This window comes from Phyllopteryx taeniolatus, chromosome 17, assembly GCF_024500385.1.
Source record: "Phyllopteryx taeniolatus isolate TA_2022b chromosome 17, UOR_Ptae_1.2, whole genome shotgun sequence".
In the NCBI taxonomy this organism is placed as follows: Eukaryota; Metazoa; Chordata; class Actinopteri; order Syngnathiformes; family Syngnathidae; genus Phyllopteryx; species Phyllopteryx taeniolatus.
The window spans coordinates 10,785,573-10,808,736 of record NC_084518.1 but is presented as its reverse complement, the minus strand read 5'-3'; the positions used below and the strand labels follow the sequence as shown (position 1 = coordinate 10,808,736).

The window sequence follows — 23,164 nt, the reverse complement described above, 5'->3', positions numbered from 1 at the left end:
ATCATGGTCATGAGTTAATTCATACATTGTATTGCAGGCTAATTATCTGGAGCCCATGGGGTGTCTAAAAATATTAATGTCTAAAATCAGCCTTTGGTGCTTTCAATGTAATTCGTTGAAACAAGGCCACTGTCTCCATAGAGACAAACTATCTGGGCTAATAAAGTCCTCAATACTCAGCTGTATAGAACTTGAGATATTGTCCGACTAATGTATGTTATTTTTGCATAGTATTTTGTGTAATTCAAAGTTCACCCACAAAGATAATGTCAAATAAACGTTAAATATTGTTAGCTCTCAAAGTGGCAATAAAAATGAGCACTTAGTATAGGCAGAAGTTTTGATGGAATTAGAATGTGCTGGCGCACTCAGTGTGGTCACTGAGCGTATTTATGATCAAATCAAGTTTGTGCGCTACACAAGAATAAGCCAATATGTATTTTGTTTTCCAACTTTACATTCAACTGCTAAACATTATCTACATATTAACAGACAATTCCTTTATTGCTATTTGCCCAAGCTAGGATGACTATATTCCCTTTCTAACTTACCTTTTATCTCCAAACGCAAAATCAAATGCACTCCTGAGCAAAAATGTGTAAAAACATCTGTCAGCTACAGCTCCTTGTATGAGTGGATGAAGAAGAAAAAAAGTACCAGTAGAACAAAGAAGAAGTCACCTCTCTGCTGTGGTGCCTCTGTGTCAAAGCAACGAAATGGTTGTCATTTCCAGCATTCCCATGGTGGAAGTATGATATCCCATCAAGTGTTGCCCTTGCTTCCTCACATTAGCCACAGACAGTTATTCTTGAGAATATTTAACCTACTTTTGCCCTAGTTGCCCTTTCAGATGTTCGTATTAAAAACTCATTTTGATTGGCTGATTGTTGTTGAGGTGATCAGCAGCCCTGGTGGATCCACACTGGCCCGGCTTCAGGACAAGGCTGCATGATATTAGCCACATGACAGGCAGTTAGTAGATGGACATAGAGTGGAGTGATGATCCACAGGACAACTCCACCCTCTGGGATCACATTTCCTCCCCAACACAAGCAACCTGACCTTGCCACTTGCTCATAGAAAACTCTGGAAGACTTTGTGTGTGTCTGGTCCACTTCTTGTACTCGTAGGAGTGTCTTTACATTCCATTCTGTGTAATCAGTGTGATAACAATAACCTTATCTATCGCATGGAGGGGGGTGTTTTACTTCTCCCAATCTTGTTAAGATCGACCCAAACTTACAACAGTACAGTAAAGCCTTAAATTTAGTTGTCTTTAAGCAATGTTGTAAAGGCCATAAATTATTATACGATATTGCAGTGTCTTTATTAGAATATACATGCACAACAAAGCATATAAAAAATATGTTAATAATCATGACAACCTAATTCATGTAATTCAAATCACTTCCTCCCAGCTACTGTGTTGGCACTCTGTGTCAAAATGGTTGCTGTCAACAAAGATCATTAAAACAGCAATTTAGTGATGGCATGTATTTCAGTTACATAAACAAGTACTTACACATAGATGGTAAAGAATCAGGTAGTTAAACACAGTGGAACCTCCAGAGGTGAACAAGCGTATTTAAAAAAAAACAAAAAACAAAAAACACAATCCGCTCTATGACTCTGGTCGATATTCTAATTTCAAAGCATCTTTTCTCATAGGAAATAAAGTGACATGAAATAATGCGTTACGAACTGTTACATCATAAAACCTTTAACTTTACAAAGAGTTTAGTAATATTATAACATCCTCAAGTCTAGAAATCAAAGTTAACCGCTATGAAGCCAAACTAGATTAACGCAAATCTGCTTACCAATTAAAGACACCCGACAGACACGTTTTGTAATGGGGAGGGGAGCACTGCTCACTATGGCAGCACAATGATATTGTGGCTAGCACATCCTCCTCACAGTTCTGAGGTCAAGGTTCAAATCCTGACTCCGGCCTTCCTGTGTGTGGAGTTTACATGTTCTACTCATGCTTGTATGGGTGAGTGCGAATGGTTGTTTGTCTATACTGTTGTGAATGGCTGACGAACAGCTGGAATAGGTTCCAGCTCAACTGCAATCCTTATGAGGATAAGCACTATAGAAAATGGATGGGTGGCATTCTACTCTGACAATCCAGGACCCAAAAAAATTAGCAGCGACCAGTTTCAGGAGCCATAGGATGGTAAAGACTTGTAGTACTGTTTGTTTGTTTATTTATGTATGTATTATTTATTTATTTATTTCTCTCTCTCTCTCTCTCTATATATATATATATATAGATATATATATTTTTTTCTTTTTAACTACCACTCTTCGATGGACTGTAAATTGCATTTAGGTGATGTCAGCACAGCAAATGTAATATAGTGTAAATCAAGACACACCCTTATTTTTTTTTCAATTTATCACTGAATATCAGAACATCATCTAAAAAGGGCCATGTGCATTACGAGATAAAGGCCTGAGCCTTATGAGGTCACCTTTTAATGTCCGTGAGTGTGAGTCTGGATGGACTCAATCAATGCAGCGCAAATCTGCTGCTCTTGCTCCTGTGGATTTGTGCCTCCATTAGTCTTGATGGAACTGGAGATACACAGGCCGCCTCTAATCTATTTTAGAGGAATTACTGCCGCAATTTGAACGAGCGAGCTTGTGATGAGTGCACCACAAAGATGGAGGATTTGCAAGGAGTGTGGGGGAGCTTGTGAAAGCTATGACCTCATCATTTTGGATCATTACTGGGTGTTCACACTTGGTTCACAATGGGTCTTCGTTTAGGGTTATGAAGTCCCAGTCTTCGTGGGGAATTACGCAAAAATGCACTTCATGCTTAATATTATAATAAGCAAGTATGTGTAATTTACATACACAGCTTTTTAGGTTTAGAAGTTGCCCTTTGAAGCAATATTTAAACTTTTAGGTACCTACAATTGCAGTCTCCTACAGTGAAGTGCAAGTGCCTGTATCTAAATATTACTAGAAAAGCTAGAAAGGTAATAGATAGCAATTCATTTTTCAAATCAAAAATAAAAATGTATTGAATATTTCATTTCACAAGAAGCCACACCGTTAATGTAAAATTATTTTTGATATAAAAATAGTTTAATGAAAGGTTTTCACACATTATTCTGAATTTTAAATTGTAAAAAAAAATTGAATATGAAAACATATCATGCGCTCTTTTATTTAAAAAAAGGTCAAAGCTGAATGTTACAAATATGTATCATATACCCATATCAGCCATTTAACAAAATTTAGGTATCACACTAATACTAATAAATTTTTGCTTTGGCACTGATAACATGTCTTTTTTTCCTTTAAAGACTGTAAAGTGATTACAGAGATTTGCTTTTAAATGCATTGTACACGTTTGAAGATAATTGCTGAAAACGTGAAAAGACAGAACTATGTATTAGGCTACTGAATTGATGTATTAGGCTACTGAATTGTGGAGATTGTTTTTTTTTCTTTTTCTCACCACTTCAGTTTTCCTGATTTGGGGTGTGTGTGTCTAAAACAGTGAAGTACTGTATGTGGGTGTCCATCCCAAGTAACCGCTGTCCCACTATATAAGAACTTATGCTCCCAGCAACGTAGTTAGCTTGCATGCTAGCTGGTATTGCCTGGTATGATATCGCCTATCGTTGCCCTGTGACAACCCGGCCGGGATATATATATATAAGTGTGTAGTCCGCCTTTAACCCAAGTCAACTGGGATACACTTCAACTCCTTGCAACCCTGAACAGGGTAAGCGGTATAGAAAATGGATGGATGTACCACTGCATTTAAGTCAGCATTCAATTAGTGTTTGTGTGCCACCTACAGTCTTGTTGCAGTTCAGCAGATTCCCCCCCAACTCTTGCATCCCATGTGTTTGCAAGTGTGAAGTGAGCAACAAATTAAAGATAAAAAACAGAATATATTGCATATTTTATTTCATCATACACACTTGACTTACAACACAACTCTAACAGACTCATTCATTCACATTTTACACATATCAAGTATATAGTCCACAAAATCACATCATCATCAGACTTTGGAGGTTAAGCGGTGGAAGATTGCTTACCATCCCTCCAAACAATACAATGTCCCATTATTCATGTGCATGTTCCCAGTAGATTCCCTCTCTTTGCAGCAGCACCTGTTTTAACTGCAAAGTTGTGATGTATAAATAAATACATACTGACTGGTCCTTCTTACAGTAGATGTAAATCAACAGGATGAACTGTAAAATGGGTGCACATGATGGAATGCTTACACAGGAGAGTAAACAGAAAGGAGTTCACTTGACATTCATTCAGAAATAGGACCATTTAATCTGTACTACACTGTACCACCAAATATGGGGTTGAGAAATTGAGGGGGGAGGTATTTAAGAGTTGAAGAACTCATTCCTCCAGGGTCCGGAACGCATTTTGCATGTCCTCCAGCAGCTGGGCGAACTCTGCTTTTATCTTAGCTTCTCCATCCTTGACTGGGTCCTGAGGTATCCGTTATGGATGGACAGTAGGAGAAAAAGGGGAAAAATAGATAAAATAGGCAGTGCATTGGGTTTAAAGAAACCAACAAAATAAATATTCCATATTTCAAGAAAATGTTGCTCACAAAAATGCATGCCAAAAGTAACAGGTAGCGCTATAATGCTCAACCGTAAGGCAACTTCAGCCAATCAGGTTTTTGGAGGAAGTCATTTCCAGAAAAGGAACAACGATACAAATGGCAAATGGGAGAAAATAAGACGTATACCTGCGGAACAATTTGTGGACTTACTCCTGAATATCACACTTTAATATAAATGGTAAAATGAACAAAACAACAAAATACAAATGAGTGTTAGGGCCACAAGGAGCGATGAGAGAATAGACGCAAAAACAATGATTAAGTCCTAAAATTGCAAGAATGTAATAATTACAAGAATAAAGTTTAAATTCCACACAAATCAAATTGTACTTTTCTGAGTAAAAATATGTAATTTTACAAGAATAAAGCTGTAATGTTGTGAGAATAAAGTCTTAACAATATAAGAGTATGTAATATTTCAAGTATAAATGTACAAGTGCATTGCAATTAATTTAAAAATGGAAAGTTATTTTATTACAGCAGTTGAATTCAAAATGTGAAATTACTTTATACTGTTTTAATAGAGTAAATTACTAAATTATTATATTTTTTATTTTAAATGATAATACCATACAGCTAACAAAAACAAAATTCAGGAGCTCAAGAAATTATAAAAAAATACAAATGATTTGTAATTTAGAAATTAGATATTCAGAATCCTGCGACCCTTGTGAGGATAAGTGGCTCTTTTCTACAATATTCTAATTTATTGAGATTCAACGCTATATGTTTGCTATTCAGTAATTAAAATTATGACTTCTCATTATATAATGCCCGCGACCCTAGTGAGGAGAAGCGGCTCAGAAAATGGATGGATGGATATATAATGCCTATTTCTTTAAAATAAACAAACTATAGTCATGTAAAAAAATATTAGCCCACCCATTGTTGCTTTTTCAGTTTTAATGCCTGGTACAACTAAAGGTACATTTGTTTGTACAAATATAATGATGATGACAAAAATCGTAAGAGTTTGAGCTGATATCTAGCCATTTTCCATGATTTTCTTGATATTAACCAAAATCACTGGGAATACAATTAAGCTTAAGCATGTCAAATTACAGAATCAGCTGCATTTTTGTCGTGTTCACTGTATTCTTCAGGTAATATACCTTTTTTGGTACCAGGCATTGAAATGAACAAGAAATTGCAGAAACAAAGGTGGTCTAATAATATTTTCCCTTACTGTATATTCATGTAACTTTACACTTTTTTGTGTCAACGTGGTCAATGACGTACCTTAAACTTCATAGAGCTGATCTTGTACAAGATCTCGGCCAGGTGCTCCCTGATCATGGCCCAGGTAATTTTGTTGTCGCTCTGCGCCGTGGATTCTACGGCGTGCCGCGACATGTCGTAAAAGGCAATCATGTTTGAGAGGATGCCGACTGTTTTGTAGAAGGGGCAGAACCTGTTGGTGGAGGCAGGGACAGGTATGAGATGAGGTTGACAAAATCTTGGTAATACATGCGATGCTTTTGTCTTCACCTGTCGTAAGGTGTATAACCGTTCTGCTGCAGGAAGTCATCTTTAATGAGCTTTGCGACTTCCAGCGTGATCTTGTCGGTCTCGGCAAGAGAAGCCTGAGGACAAAATATAACCAGGATGGCATGCCGATTTTTTTCCACGTCACGTGTGGGGTCTCTCGCATTTTAAAAATCGGTTAATATATTATTTTTTTTTTTTATGTGTGTTACCCCTCTTTAGCGTTGGAAAACATCATCTTCCTCACCTTTCCTACAAGCTGCACTATCTCAGCCAGATCCTCCTCCTCCTGGAGAATCTCCTTGGCTTTTGTACGAAGCGGTACAAACTCAGGGAAGTGTTTATCGTAGTATTCATCCAGCGCCCGAGTGTACTTGCTGTAGCTAATCAGCCAGTTCACAGACGGGAAGTGTTTTCTCTGAGCTAATTTCTTGTCTAGCCCCCAGAACACCTGAAAGAATGGGAAAAGGGGTTGACACACAAATGCAAGGAGGGTGTCATGAGGATAGGTCTGTGTATCATGGAATAAGTGCATACTGTACTACTTGCCATCACTTGCCTGAACAATACCCAATGTGGCTGATGTGACGGGGTCTGAGAAGTCTCCACCAGGGGGCGACACACTAGAAAAGTTAACCCAATAATTAATGTGTAATGAATATAGGATTTATTTCACATCTTGTTAATCTGAAAGCCATCTTACGCTCCTACTATGCTGACACTGCCTTCTCTCTCGGGATTCCCCAAACACTTCACGCGTCCCGCTCGCTCGTAGAAGGAGGCGAGCCTAGCGCCCAAGTAGGCTGGATACCCGCTGTCTGCACACAATGACATGAAGCTGTGGTTCACAAAATGGCATCCCCTCTCTCGTCCAAGTCCCTGGCATACACCGTGAACTCACCTGCGGGCATTTCGGCTAATCGTCCAGAGATTTCTCTCAGAGCTTCGGCCCATCGCGACGTTGAGTCGGCCATCATGCTCACGTTGTAACCCATATCTCGGAAGTATTCAGACAGTGTGATCCCTGCCGAAGTGATAATGAAATAAACATGAGCGCTAAATGAAGCAATATATATCTCAATAATGACAAATAAATCCCTCCCTCCTAGCTTAGCCACTATTTCCTTATATCCAACCCCAATTCCAATGAAGTTGGGACGCTGTGTTAACAGAATACAATGATTTGCAAAAAAATTTCAAGCTATATTTATTTGAATACACCACAAAGACAAGATATTTAATGTTCAAACAGACAAACTTTATTGCTTTTAGCAAATAATCATTAACTTAGAATTTTACGGCTGCAACACATTCCAAAAAAGCTGGGACAGGTGGCAAAAGACTGAGAAAGTTGAGGAATGCTCATCAAACACCTGTTTGGAACATCCCCCAGACTAATTGGGTAAAGGGGTGCCATGACTGGGTATAAAAGGAGCTTCCCTGAATTGCTCATTCATTCACAAGCAAAGATGGGGTGAGGTTCACCTCTTTGTGAACAAGTGGGTGAGAAAATAGTCGAACAGTTTAAGGACAATGTTCCTCAACGTACAATTGCAAGGAATTTAGGGATTTCATCATCTACGGTCCTTAATATAATCAAAAGGTTCAGAGAATCTGGAGAAATCACTGCATGTAAGCGGCAAGGCCGAAAACCAACATTGAATGCCCGTGACCTTCGATCCCTCAGGCAGCACTGCATCAAAAAACGACATCAATGTGTAAAGGATATCACCACATGGGCTCAGGAACACTTCAGAAAACCAATGTCAGTCAATACAGTTCGCCGCTACAGCCGTAAGTGCAACTTGAAACTCTACTATGCAAAGCAAAATCCATTTCTCACCCAGAAACACCGCGGGCTTCTCTGGCCCCGAGCTCATCATTCGTGTCCTCCGCGCCAAAGAGGAAAAGAACCAGCCAGACTTTTGGACGCAAAGTTCAAAAGCCTGCACCTGTGATGGTATGGGGCTGTGGTAGTGCCAATGGCATGGGTAACTTACACATCTGTGAAGGCACCATTAATGCTGAAAGGTACATACAGGTTTTAGAGAAACATCAGCTGCCATCCAAGCAACGTCTTCTTCATGGACGCCCCTGCTTATTTCAGCAAGACAATGCCAAACCACATTCTGCACGTGTTACAGCTTGCTTCGTAGTAAAAGAGTGCGGGTACTAGACTGGCTTGCCTGCAGTCCAGACCTGTCTCCCATTGAAAATGTGCGGCGCATTATGAAGCATAAAATACGACAACGGAAACCCCGGACTGTTGAACAGCTGAAGCTGTACATTAAGCAAGAATGGGAAAGAATTCCACCTACAAAGCTTCAACAATTCGTGTCCTCAGTTCCCAAACGTTTATTGAATGTTATTTAACGAAAAGGTGATGTAACACTGGTAAACATGCCCCTGTCCCAGCTATTTTGGACAGGGGCAAAAAATTTGCAGCCAAATTCTAAGTTAATGATTATTTGCTAAAAAAAAAAAAAAGTTTATCAGTTTGAACATTAAACATCTTGTCTTTGTAGTGTATTCAATTAAATATAGGTTGAACATGATTTGCAAATCATTGTAATCTGTTTTTATTTATGTTTAACACAACATCCCAACTTCATTGGAATTGTGTTTGTAGTTCAAAGGGGTTTTTATCTACTCAAAGGATAAGCGTTTCATTTGTTCTTTTGAAATGCCATGTCAGCTTTACAGATACATCTGCCCTGCAGGCAGTGTAAGTTGTCGTAGAAGAATTTAACTGTTTAACATGGTGCTATCAGTCATCCATGAATCAATTTTCAACACCACTTGTCCTCTTTATTTTTAGGCTTGTGGGTGAGAGCGAGAGGTGGGACACACCCTCTACTGGTTTATTATGTATACAAGTATAGGGCACATATAGCCAAACAATCATTCAGTCACACATTCATAACAATGGACTTCAGTTAACGTCACATGCATGTTTTTGTAATGTGGGAGGAAGCAGGACTATGTAGAGAAAACCCACACAAGCACAGGGAGAATATACAAACTGCACACAGGTAGGCCGCAGCTGGGATTTGAAACCCGAAACCCATCAAATATCCACTCAATCACCATGCTGCCCACTATCAGTCCTGATAAAGGCCATTACAGCAAATGGCACCACTCATTTTCTTTACTGAGGGGAAAAGAGGAGACGTATGCTTCATGTGCGGTGTCTATTCAAATAAAGGATGCACCCAGCGATGAATAGGGGCGTGGTATCTATTGGCCACTGAAGAATTGAGGAAAGTACTACTGAGGACAAGCACTATAGAAGATGGATGGATGGACTATTTAAAGTACAAACATCAGAAAACAGTATGCTGAAGATAAGATGTACATTTTTATAGTATAAAGTTGATCATGTTCCACCCCAGTCATGTTAGTTAGTTAGAGCTCTCAATGCCATGAGGCACATTAGGCCACAACTGCGGTTTCAGTAATTTTGTTTTGTTTTGTTCTACAGGAGCAGGTGATTGGCCTACCGCCCAACCCCAGCACCTGGTATTCTCCCATCCAAGTACTAACCAGGTCCGACCCTGCATAGCTTCCGAGATCGGGTAGCATGTGGGAATCGGGTCGGCCCCCAGTCATGTAGGTTCCAGTAATGTGCATTACACGAAGTCTTGTAGGAATTGGTTCTCTTATTTAAATTTTTTTGGGGGTTACAGTGGTAAGAAAAAAACACGGGCGCAAACTGTGGCCAACAGTTGTGGACGTAAATGACTTTTTTTTTTTGGTACCTGTATAGATTGAAGCCTCTCTGGCAGCCACGGGCATGTTGGATGTGTTCGCAACAAGTGCCGTTCTCTTCATGATGCTCTCAACCTTGCCGCCAACTTCCATTGTGAGCTGTTGGGCAGGAGCAGTACGAAAATTTTGATCACTCAATTACAATTTGCAGTTTTAAATTCAATCAAGTTCTTTCACCCACCTCAGGGAAATCTCGCAACACCTCTGACATTTCATTCCCACGCTCCCCGCACCCAACATAGATGATGACATCACTGTTAGAGTATTTGGACAATGACTGGGAGATTACAGTCTTTCCACAGCCAAAGGCACCTGGTATAGCTGTGGTGCCACCCTGCACACAGCTGTAAAGTAAACAGATGCATCAGTTTTATTTTTTAGCACCAAAGGAAAGTGTTTGCGTTATATAGAGAAACCCTCACGGGAAAAGTGCGTCCAGGACTCTCTGACCGGTGAGTAGAGGATGATTGGCAGGCAATTTCTCCGTGACTGGGCGGACTTGTCGTACCGGCCACACCTGCACCATGGTAAACTTCTCCTTGATGCCTTCAAAGTCCAGCTCCAAAACCACATCCTGAACACAACACAGTCACTTATTTCTCATGAAACACAAACAACAAAAGAAAAAATTGGGAGGAAAAAAGACTCACAGAAACGTCGTAGTTTCCGGGTGGCGCCACGTAGGTGACGGTGCCTCTGCTCCGAGGCGGAAGCATCAGTTTGTGCTTTATTAGGGAGTTCTCAAACACCATGCCATAGATGTCGCCACCTGTAATGTGACTGCCAACCTTCAAGAGATGACATGTAATTAGTTGTATGCAACTGGAGGTAAGAAACTAACAGTGGATAATAGGAATAACAAAACCCACCTCTAATGTCAGCTTTGAAAAAAACTGATATATATATATATATATTACAGTAATGGGAATAACTATGTACAAATTAATACATTTTCTTTTGAATCCATCCATTTTCTATGCCGCTTATCCTCATTAGGGTCGAGGGTGAGCTGGAGCCTATCCCAGGTGACTTTGGATCGACAGGCAGCGTAGCCTGCTTGGACTGGTTGCTACCCTTTTTCAGGGCACATACAGACAAACAACCATTCACACATATGGACAATTTACTGACTGAACTGGACAACCGCAAAAACACACCCGCACAACAGGCGATTGACCCTTGCACAAACACCAACTTGCTGCTAAGGAAAAACTGCAGCCCCTAGTGTTCTTATTGGGAAACAATATTTTGAGGCTCCACATACAGCTTTGTATTACGTTTTACTGAACCACAAACACCACAGCGCAATTGCAAAAGAAGAGAATTGCTCTGGCTGCTGAGGGTATATTAAAATTATACAAAGTGGTGGTGTAGGCTGGAGTTCTATTAGCTCTCTTTCAAAATAAGTGAATGCTGTCTTGTCTTTACATGTGTAAAAAGAAAATGGTAACAAAAACAAAAGATGTTTATTAGGCAACACAGTGGAATAGTCGTTAGCTTGTCTTTTTATGTGGCCGACTAATAAAGTAAATAAAATAGTGTCTACTTCATGTTTCTTGCCAAAAAAATCTGTACCAAAATTGTATATTGTCTTTACTGTTAATACCGTTTAGATATTGCAAGCCATTTTGTTACGAAACCCCCTTTTAAAAGAATTGGACAACCTATATTATTTAATTCATTGACTTCTGATACAACCAGTTCGGGGTGTACCCCGCCTCCTGCCTGATGACGGCTGGGATGGGCTCCAGCACGCCCGCGACCCTAGTGAGGAGAAGCGGCTCACAAAATGGATGGATGGATGACTTCTGATATTAAAACTAGTTATCCATCAATTTGCTGTGTATACTGTAAGTAATAATATGATTAGACAACTACAAATTGATATTGCTTCATAGTCATAACGGCCCATAACTGAGGGAAACCATAACTACAACGCGGTCCGCGGGGTTGACGCCCCGAATGTGAAAGTGAAGGGCTGTTTTTGGCCTACAATTGGCTTGCTTTCCAACCAGGGTATACCTGTATGTAGCCTGCCTCTCCCACAAAGTCAGCTGGGATAAGCTCCAGCTCACCCGCCATAACTTTATTGAGGACAAATGGTAAAGAAAATGGATAGATGAATGGGTGCATCATTTAAGCAGGTTTTCATTTTTCCCCCTAAAATGTTTTCATTTTGGGGGATTTTTTTTCCTCAAAGTAACTGTTTTTGTTTTGTCATTATTTCACGTTGTCAAGTAGGACTTTTTTTTTTTTAATGACACAATGACATTTTAAGATCCACGGAGCATCAATATCCTCATTTAAAAACATACCCGAAGACTGTGGCTAGGTGTAAACTCCCATTTGAGGTCCCTGTTCAAGGCGCCAATGTTCACTCCTCTTGGGATGTAGATGCTTTTCGTGAGGTCATTGATGTCTTTCAGTGGTCGTTGGATGCCGTCAAAGATGGAACCCATGACTCCTGGTCCCAACTCCACAGAGAGGGGTTTACCTGTGCGAAGGACTGGGTCACCCACCGACACCCCAGCTGTGGTGCCAAGTCAAGGAAAGCAACATAAACTGCAAAACCAGATGGCCTTGAATAAAATTATAGTTTACCTGTGAAAAATATGAATTGAACAGCTATTGTATCATTCAATGAGCATGGCTTCCTCAGTGTTTGACTCAACCAGGGTAGAAAAACGGGATACAAGTTTCCTCATAGACCTGGATGGTGGCCATGTCTCCTTCTAAACGGATGATCTCTCCCACCAGCTCACTGTGGCCTACGCGCACCAGCTCGTACATGGCAGCTCCGGCCATCGCTGTAGCTGTCACGACTACCAGAGAAGAGAAGAGAACAACTATTAATATATATTAAAAAAAAAACAATGGCAAATGAAAGAATTTAAAAGGTAACAAGTACTAAATATCCAATGTAGTGCCCTGAGATCCTTTTGTAAATGTGATGGGGTGTGAGAATTGGTTTCCGACCGTGTATGTAAAGCATTCTATCCATCCATTCATTCATTGTCTTTAACAATTTGTCCTCATTAGCATCACAGGTAAACTGGAGACTATCCCAGATGACTTTTGTTGAGAGATGGGAGTACACCTTGGAATGGTAACCAGCCAATCACAGGGCACGTAAAGACAAACCCCCTTTCGCACCAATAGACAATTTACAGTCATGTAATGTAGGGATAGACTGATTATCATCCGGGTCGATTATTGGTGCAGATATTCTGCATTTTGAAGCTTATCAGCCCTTTATTTTATTTTATTTTTTTATGATAAGAGATCAATTTATAACTGGGTAGAAGTCTGGAAACTCTTTATCTAAATTTTCAGTTAACTTTATAAGAGATGCTGCTGACCCTGGGAACACCCTGCACTTTTTATGTTTGAATTTAACAAACAATAATAAACAAATAAACATAAGTGAAAGATTAACACTGCACTTTTATTTATATTTGGGAAAAGATTATTAACTGTAGAAATCTTTAGGGAGCAATTTATTTGCTTAAGTTTTTATTTAACTATAAAACAAGCTGGGGAGCCTGGAAGCTCCCTGCACATTTTGTTAAAAATTCAAATCAAAAGATGTTGATGGTCTAAGATTTAAAAAAAAACTTAACATATTGCAAATCTGAAAAGCTGTTTAATAAACATATGCTTAAGGTATTTAGACAAAGTTAGATGTTTGGAGTTTGTATTATTCAAAATTTCAAAACCAATATTTTCCCTTTAGTACAAATATACATCACCTCCAAATATCACTTATCGGCCTCCTTGAGTAATAATAGTTTTCGGTCCTGAAAAAAAAATTATTTGTCTATCTGTAATCTGTATGTTTGTGAAATGTGGTAGTCCACAGCATGCACAGGGGAGACCATGCAAACTCTACACAGGAAGTTCGATTCAAACCCTGAACGTCAGAACTGTAAGGCAGATGTGCTGACCACTACCACAGTACTGCACTGCGGTCAAGCCAGCCTCCACTCGTAAAGTAGCAGTCAAGCCAGCCGCCCCCAATTTTGTTCATACTAGGCATTACGGTAATGGGTCGCCAACTCGCGGCGAAGCCACCTTCAAAATAAAAGCTTTCCAATAATACGGATGTCAGTGCTCTTCGGTTAAGGAATGCAACCAGCAAAGTTAATTTGAATCTTGAGATACATTCCATACATACATTAAAAAATGACTTTATTTGATATCTCGGGAAATGGACTGCACTTATATAGCACTTTATCTACATCATCACAGTGGCCAAAGCGCTTTACAAAGACTCATATTCACACACACATTCATAAACCAATGGGCGACTACTGCCATGCAAGGCGCTGCCATGCCCACTGGGAGCAAATTAGGGCTCAGTGTCTTGCCCAAGGACACTTCGACATGCGGACAGTCGTAGCAGGGATTCGAACTTGTTCTACCTACTGAGCCAAAGGCACCCCAACATAATCCCATTGGTATCGCAAGACAAGTCCAGATCTGTGTGACAGACCACCAAGGACTCCATGAAAAAGAGGTTTGATTAAGATCTGATATTGTATTTCAAAATAAAAATCTCTGAAAACTGCATATGTTGCTGTCATTACCCCTGACTGAAAAAATCTGTTAAATCTTTTTAATGAGATATCGCAACACTGGTCCAGTTCTGGGGGACACTACACCTCCCCAGGTCTCCAACAAAAGAGGTCCCATCCAAATCTGATGTGGCATCAAACTCTTGAAATTGGTATATTTCAGTCATGATCACGTATTTCAAAAATTCATTAAAAAAATTATTTTAGTTATCACAACACCAGTCCAGTTCTGGGGGACACTACACCTCCCCAGGTCTCCAACAAAAGAGGTCCCATCAAAATCTGATGTGGCATTTCAAAATAAAAGACTCTTGAAATTGGTATATTTCACTGTCATGATCACGGCTTTCAAAAATTCATAAAAAAAAAAAAAAATCTGTTATCACACCACCAGTCCAGTTCTGGGGGACACTACACCTCCCCAGGTCTGCAACAAAAGAGGTCCCATCCATATCTGATGTGGCATTTCAAAATAAAAGACTCTTGAAATTGGTATATTTCACTGTCATGATCACGGATTTCAAAAATTAATTTAAAAAAATCTGTTAGTTATCACAACACCAGTCCAGTTCTGGGGGACACGACACCTCCCCAGGTCTCCAACAAAACAGGTCCAATCCAAATCTGATGTGGCATTTCAAAATAAAAGTCCACTGAAATTGCTATATTTCACTGTCATGATCATGGATTTCAAAAATTCATAAAAAAAAATATGTTAGTTATCACAACACCAGTCCAGTTCTGGGGGACACAACACCACCCCAGGTCTGCAACAAAAGAGGTCCCATCAAAATCTGATGTGGCATTCCAAAATAAAAGACTCTTGAAATTTGTATATTTCACTGTCATGAACACAGATTTCAAAATTTATAAAAAAAAAAATCTGACTTATCACAACACCAGTCCAGTTATGGGGGACACTACACCATCCCAGGTATCCAACAAAAGTGGTCCCACCCAAATCTGATGTCCATCCATCCATCCATCCATTTTCTACCGCTTATCTGAGGTCGGGTCGCGGGGGCAGTAGCTTTAGCAGGGACGCCCAGACTTCCTTCTCCCCAGCCACTTCATCCAGCTCTTCCGGGGGGGATCCCGATGCGTTCCCAGGCCAGCCGAGAGACGTAGTCTCTCCACCGTGTCCTGGGACGTCCCTGGGGTCTCCTTCCGGTGGGACGTTCCCGGAACACCTCACCAGGGAGACGTCCGGGAGGCATCCGAATCAGATGCCCCAGCCACCTCATCTGGCTCCTCTCAATGCGGAGGAGCATCGGCTCTACTTTGAGCTCTTCCTGGATGACCGAGCTTCTCACCGTATCTCTAAGGGAGAGCCCGGATACCCTGCGGAGGAAACTCATTTCGGCCGCTTGCATCCAGGATCTCATTCTTTCGGTCACGACCCACAGCTCGTGACCATAGTTGAGGGTAGGAACGTTGATCGACCGGTAAATTGAGAGCTTCGCCTTTCGGCTTAGCTCCTTCTTTATCACAACGGACCGATACAAAGTGCGCATCACTGCAGACGCTGCACCGATCCGCCTGTTGATTTCCCGTTCCATTCTTCCCTCACTCTTGAACAAGACCCCAAGGTACTTGAACTCCTTAGGACCATGTTCTCAGATTTGGAGGTGCTGATTCTCATCCCAACAGCTTCACACTCGGTTGCGAACTGCTCCAGTGAGAGTTGGAGATCACGGCTTGATGAAGCCAACAGAACCACATGCTCTGCAAAAAGCAGAGCTACAATACTGAGGCCACCAAAACAGACCCCCTCTACGCCTAGAAATTCTCTCCATGAAAGTTATGAACAGAATCGGTGACAAAGAGCAGCCTTAGTGGAGTCCAACCCTCACCGGAAACGAGTCCGACTTACTGCCGCCAATGCGGAACAAACTCTGACACCGGTCGTACAAGGACCGAACAGCCCGCATCAGGGCGTTCGGTACCCCATACTCCCGAAGCACCCCCCACAGGACTCCCCGAGGTACACGGTTGAACGCCTTTTCCAAGTACACAAAACACATGTAGACTGGGCAAACTCCCATCCACCCTCGAGGACACTCCCGAGGGTACAGAGCTGGTCCACCATTCCATGGCCAGGACAAAAACCACACTGCTCCTCCTGAATCTGAGATTCGACTTCACGATGAACCCTCCTCTCCAGCATCCACGAATAGACCTTACCAGGGAGGCTGAGGAATGTGATCCCCCTGTAGTTGGAACACACCCTCTGGTCCCCCTTCTTAAAAAGGGGGACCACCACCCCAGTCTGCCAATCCAGAGGCACTGTCCCCGATATCCACGTGATGTTGCAGAAGTGTGTCAACCAGGACAGCCCCACAACATCCAGAGCCTTTTGGAACTCCGGGCGAATCTCATCCACCCCCGGGCCCCTGCCACCGATGAGCTTTTTAACTACCTCGGTGACCTCAACCCCAGAGATAGGAGAGCCCGCCTCAGAGAACCCAGACTCTGCTTCCTCGTGGGAAGGCGTGTCGGTGCAATTGAGGAGGTCTTCGAAGTGTTCTCCCCACTGACTCACAACGTCCCGAGTTGAGGTCAGCAGCGCCTATCCCCACTATACACAGTGTTGATGGTGCACTGCTTACCCCTCCTGAGACGCCGAATGATGGACCAGAAATTTGTCGAAGCCGTTCGGAAGTCTTTCTCCATGGCCTCACCGAACTCCTCCCATGTCAGAGTTTTTGCTTCAGTGACCAACAAAGCTGCATTCCGCTTGGCCAGCCGGTACCCATCAGCTGCCTCAGGAGTCCCACAGGCCAAAAAGACCCGATAGGACTCCTTCTTCAGCTTGACGGCATCCCTCACCGTTGGTGTCCACCAACGGGTTCGGGGATTGCTGTCACGACAGGCAACGACCACCTTACGGCCACAGCTCCGATCGGTCGCCTCAGCAATGTAGGCGCGGAACATGGTCCACTCGGACTCGATTTACCCCGCCTACCCCGGAACATGAGCAAAGTTCTGTCGGAGGTGGGAGTTGAAACTCCTTCTGGCAGGGGATTCTGCCAGACGTTCCCAGCAGACCCTCACAATACGTTTGGGCCTGCCACGTTGGACCGGCATCTTCCCCCACCATCGGAGCCAACTCACCACCAGGTGGTGATCAGTTGACAGCTCCGCCCTCTCTTCACCCGAGTGTCCAAGACATGTGGCCGGAAGTCCGATGACACGACCACAAGGTCGATCATCGAACTGCGACCTAGGGTGTCATTCCCGACTGGGGCACCCTTGTACTTGAACATGGCGTTCGTTATGGACAATCCGTGATGAGCACAGAAGTCCAATAACAGAACACCGCTCAGGTTCTGATTGAGGGGACCATTTCTCCCAATGACGCCCTTCCAGGTCTCAGTGTCATTGCCCACGTGAGCATTGAAGTCACCCAGCAGAATGAAGGAGTCCCCAGCAGGAGCGCTCTCCAGCACCCCCTCCAAGGACTCCAAAAAGGGTGGGTACTCTGAACTGCTGTTTGGTGCATAGGCACAAACAACACCCGAAGGCAGAGGGAGGCTACCCTCTCATCAGCAGAGGTGAACCCCAACATGCAGGCGCCCAGCCAGGGGCCAATAAGTATACCCACACCTGCTCGGCGCCTCTCACCGTTGGTAAGTCCAGAGTGGAAGAGAGTCCAACCCCTCTCGAGAGGACTGGTACCAGAGCTTAAGCCGTGTGTGGAGGTGAGCCTGACTATATCTCGTCAGAACTTCTCGACCTCGCACACCAGCTTGGGCTCTTTCCCTGCCAGAGATGGTGACATTCCACGTCCCTAGAGCCAGTTTCTGCAGCCGGGGATGGGATCGCCAAGGTCCCTGCCTTCGGCCACTGCCCAGCTCACACTGCACCCGACCCCGATGGCCCCTCCCACAGTTGGTGAGCCCATGGGAAGGGCGACCCCCGTTACCCTTTCGTGCTCTGCCCGGCCAGGCCCCATGGGTGCAGGCCCGGCCACCAGGCGCTCGCCTTCGAGCCCCACCTCCAGGCATGGCTCCAGAGGTGACCCACATCAGGGCAAGGGAAAACATCTTCCTGAATTGTTTGTCATCATAGGGGTTTTTGGAGCTGTGCTTTGTCTGGTCCCTTACCTAGGACCTGTTTGCATAAAGCCCCAGACAAATTAGCTCCTAGGATCATTGGGACACACAAACCCCTCCACCACGATAAGGGGACAGCTCAAGGAGGGGCCAAATCTGATGTGGCATTTCAAAATAAAAGTCTCCTGAAATATTCATATTTCACTGTCACTGCCACTGATTTAAAACATCCATCCATCCATCCATTTTCTGAGCTGCTTCTCCGCACTAGGGTCGCGGGCGTGCTATCATCGGGCAGGAGGCGGGGTCACCCTGAACTGGTTGCCAGCCAATCGCAGGGCACATACAAACAAACAACCATCCGCACTCACATTCATACCTACGGGCAATATAGAGTTGTCAATTAACCTAGCATGCATGTTTTTGGGATGTGGGAGGAAACCGGAGTGCCCGGAGAAAACTCACCCAGGCACGGGGGAGAACATGCAAACTCCACACAGGCGGGGCCGGGGATTGAACCCTGCTCCTCAGAACTGTGAAGCAGACGCGCCAACCAGTCGTACACCGTGCCGCCTGATTTAAAACATTAATTTCAAAAAATCTATGTCTATACTACTTCTTTTAAGAAATAATTAGAAATAATACTGTTCGTATCGCAACACCTTTTACCCTTCATACATGAAGGAGACAATTACAGGATGCTACTACATTACTGCCATCACCATTTGATGTAATATATCTGCAATCTGTAAAAAACCAAGATTGTTTTATCATTAAATATGATTTTTTTGGGGGTATCAACATTAACGCTTTAACCACTGAAGTAATTTCTCACGCCAGTCTGACACTGGAAGAAAGACATGCATGGATCCATCCATTTCAACAGTACTTATCCTGTTGAGTCGCGGGGTGTTGGAGCCTACCCCTACTGAGTTTGGGCAAAAGACAGAAAAAACCCTGAGCTGGTCGGCAGTCAGTTGCAGGGCACATACACTGTAGAGACCATCACTGAGTGGGAACCAAACCCACGCTGGCTGCATTGAAGTCAGGCAAATGAACCACGACACCATCAGTAACTGGAAGGAAAACAGTATATTTTAAATAGTTACAAGAAAGACGGTTTTCTATTTTTTTTTTTAAATCTTGATCAAACCTCTTTTAGTGGAGACCTGGTGTGGTGTAATGTCCCCCAGAACTGGACTGGTGTTGCGATATCTCGTAATTTTTTTAAATGAATTTTTAAATCAGTGGTAGTGACAGCGAAATATACCAATTTCAGGAGACTTTTATTTTGAAATGCCACATCAGATTTTGATGGGATCTCTTTTATTGCAGACCTGGGGAGGTGTAGTGTCCCCCAGAACTGGACTGGGGTTGTGATAACTCAGATATTTTTTTTTTAAGAATTTTTGAAATCCGTGATCATGACAGTGAAATATCCCAATTTCAAGAGTCTTTTATTTTGAAATGCCACATCAGATTTTGATGGGACCTCTTTTGTTGCAGACCTGGGGTGGTGTAGTGTCCCCCAGAACTGGACTGGTGTTGTGATAACTAACAGATTTTTCTTAATTTTTGAAATCCGTGATCATGACAGTGAAATACACCAATTTCAAGAGTCTTTTATTTTGAAATGCCACATCAGATTTGGATGGGACCTCTTTTGTTGGAGACCTGGGGAGGTGTAGTGTCCCCCAGAACTGGACTGGTGTTGTGATAACTAACAGATTTTGTTAAATACATTTTTGAAATCCGTGATCATGACAGTGAAATATATCAATTTCAAGAGTCTTTTATTATGAAATGCCACATCAGATTTTGATGGGACCTCTTTTGTTGCAAACCTGGGGTGGTGTAGTGTCCCCCAGAACTGGACTGGTGTTGTGATAACTAACAGATTTTTTTTTAATTAATTTTTGAAATCCGTGATCATGACAGTGAAATATCCCAATTTCAAGAGTCTTTTATTTTGAAATGCCACATCAGATTTGAATGGGACCTCTTTTGTTGGAGACCTGGGGAGGTGTAGTGTCCCCCAGAACTGGACTGGTGTTGTGATAACTAACAGATTTTGTTAAATACATTTTTGAAATCCGTGATCATGACAGTGAAATATATCAATTTCAAGAGTCTTTTATTATGGAATGCCACATCAGATTTTGATGGGACCTCTTTTGTTGCAGACCTGGGGTGGTGTAGTGTCCCCCAGAACTGGACTGGTGTTGTGATAACTAACAGATTTTTTTTAATTAATTTTTGAAATCCATGATCATGACAGTGAAATATCCCAATTTCAAGAGTCTTTTATTTTGAAATGCCACATCAGATTTGGATGGGACCTCTTTTGTTGGAGACCTGGGGAGGTGTAGTGTCCCCCAGAACTGGACTGGTGTTGTGATAACTAACAGATTTCTTTTAATTAATTTTTGAAATCCGTGATCATGACAGTGAAATATCCCAATTTCAAGAGTCTTTTATTTTGAAATGCCACATCAGATTTTGATGGGACCTCTTTTGTTGCAGACCTGGGGTGGTGTAGTGTCCTCCAGAACTGGACTGATGTTGTGATAACTAACATCCATCCATCCATTTTCTGAGCAGCTTCTCCTCACTAGGGTTGCGGGCGTGCTGGAGCCTATCCCAGCTGTCATCGGGCAGGAGGCGGGGTACACCCTGAACTGGTTGCCAGCCAATCGCAGGGCACATACAAACAAACAACCATCCGCGCTCACATTCACACCTACGGGCAATTTAGAGTCTCCAATTAATTCATGTTTTTGGGATGTGGGAGAAAACCGGAGTGCCCAGAGAAAACCCACGCAGGCATGGGGAGAACATGCAAACTCCACACAGGCGAGGCCGGGGATTGAACCCCGGACCTCAGAACTGTGAGGCTGACGCTCTAACCAGTCGTCCACCGTGCCGCCTGATAACTAACAGATTTTTTTAAATGAATTTTTAAAATCCGTGATCATGACAGTGAAATATACCAATTTCAGTGGACTTTTATTTTGAAATGCCACATCAGATTTGGATGGGACCTCTTTTGTTGGAGACCTGGGGAGGTGTAGTGTCCCCCAGAACTGGATTGGTGTTGTGATAACTAACAGATTTTTTTAAATTAATTTTTGAAATCCGTGATCATGACAGTGAAATATACCAATTTCAGTGGACTTTTATTTTGAAATGCCACATCAGATTTGGATGGGACCTCTTTTGTTGGAGACCTGGGGAGGTGTAGTGTCCCCCAGAACTGGATTGGTGTTGTGATAACTAACAGATTTTTTTAAATTAATTTTTGAAATCCGTGATCATGACAGTGAAATATACCAATTTCAGTGGACTTTTATTTTGAAATGCCACATCAGATTTGGATGGGACCTCTTTTGTTGGAGACCTGGGGAGGTGTAGTGTCCCCCAGAACTGGATTGGTGTTGTGATAACTAACAGATTTTTTTAAATTAATTTTTGAAATCCGTGATCATGACAGTGAAATATACCAATTTCAATAGTCTTTTATTTTGAAATGCCACATCAGATTTGCGCCCAATTTATTAATTTAGACACTCATATGTTTAATCTATTTCCAAAAGGTAAATAAATCAGACCTGGTCCAGAAACTCCATGGACGTATCCAAACTGGCTTTCTCGCTCCGAATCCTGGATCTTTGGAAGTTTTGAGATATCCATCTTGACAGTTCGTCTTCTGAAAGATCCATCCAGACACAAATACTTAATACACACATGCTGTCAAACCAATTAAGCCACGCAGCGACGTCAACATCTCGAATGTCAATAACAGGCCAGCTGACGTGACCCGATGCCGCAGTATGAATGGCCGAGCGGGACAACACAGGGTCACTGCTAGCAACGCAGATGAGGCTGCTAAACATTTACTAGCGTCCATTAGAACCGTCATTACTATTTTGTTTGTGTCGCATTTGGTTGCTTCCGAATCAAGTGTTTCCTTATCAATCGTTCAGTTGGAGGAAAGCTGAATTGTGTACACGTACAAGTCAGGTGACTAGCTTGCAACGACATGCTAACGTCATCACCCTCATCACAAACACGTTAAATCGTAATAATTTAAGAAAAAAAATGCTCAAGAGTGGAAATAACGAGTTGTTCAAAAGTCAGCTTAATGCAACTAGAAATGTCCTACCTCGTAGGGATGTACAGCTATCCAGATTTGTCACTCAAATAGTGGCTGAAGAGAGAAGCTTAGCTGTGCTAATCACCTGCCAGCCACTACACTGTGAAGAAATGGGAAGAAACTGTCGCCATTGTGGCTCGGGCCGTAGCCTTGATGCCCTAGAGTAAGTCATGTCTTGGAGCCAACATGGCGGCGAAAGCGCCACAGATTCCGATTCATAGCTGGATGCAGTTCTACATGGCACGCTTCTGACATCTATTGGACATAATTGAAAGCGTCACCTCAACTAACCACAAATACAGTTAATAATAATGAATTATTATTTTTTTTATATCCAATCTATAAACATGGTATAGGGTCATCTTTATTTGACTGTCCATACATGTATTACATTCAAATGAATTCCTTTGTGTATGGTAGCTATGTATACACAGGGCAGTTTTTACATTGTTAGAAAAATATGTCTTTGCCCTTATAATATGTATCAATTTTATTCTGTTCATTATAA

The 23,164-nt window shown here is 42.3% G+C and overlaps 1 protein-coding gene across 2 annotated transcripts; it reads right to left on the bottom strand.

Annotated features, from left to right (window-relative positions):
- Nucleotides 1–3,916: 3,916 nt before the first annotated feature.
- LOC133467372 (V-type proton ATPase catalytic subunit A) lies at nucleotides 3,917–22,824 on the bottom strand. Of its 2 annotated transcripts, none has more exons than XM_061752176.1 (15): nucleotides 22,666–22,824; nucleotides 22,112–22,209; nucleotides 12,568–12,696; nucleotides 12,190–12,404; nucleotides 10,525–10,662; nucleotides 10,297–10,448; nucleotides 10,056–10,218; nucleotides 9,865–9,973; nucleotides 7,008–7,130; nucleotides 6,810–6,924; nucleotides 6,666–6,729; nucleotides 6,354–6,557; nucleotides 6,110–6,204; nucleotides 5,861–6,032; nucleotides 3,917–4,482 (listed from the first exon to the last, which is right to left on the bottom strand). In XM_061752176.1, exons 2-15 carry the CDS (start codon nucleotides 22,191–22,193, stop codon nucleotides 4,390–4,392), a joined length of 1,854 nt encoding a protein of 617 aa, XP_061608160.1. In that variant the 5' UTR covers nucleotides 22,194–22,209; nucleotides 22,666–22,824; the 3' UTR covers nucleotides 3,917–4,389. The 2 variants fall into 2 exon arrangements, with proteins under 2 accessions (XP_061608160.1, XP_061608161.1); XM_061752177.1 differs by lacking the exon at nucleotides 22,666–22,824 and adding an exon at nucleotides 19,496–19,579.
- Between the last annotated feature and the right edge of the window lie 340 nt (nucleotides 22,825–23,164).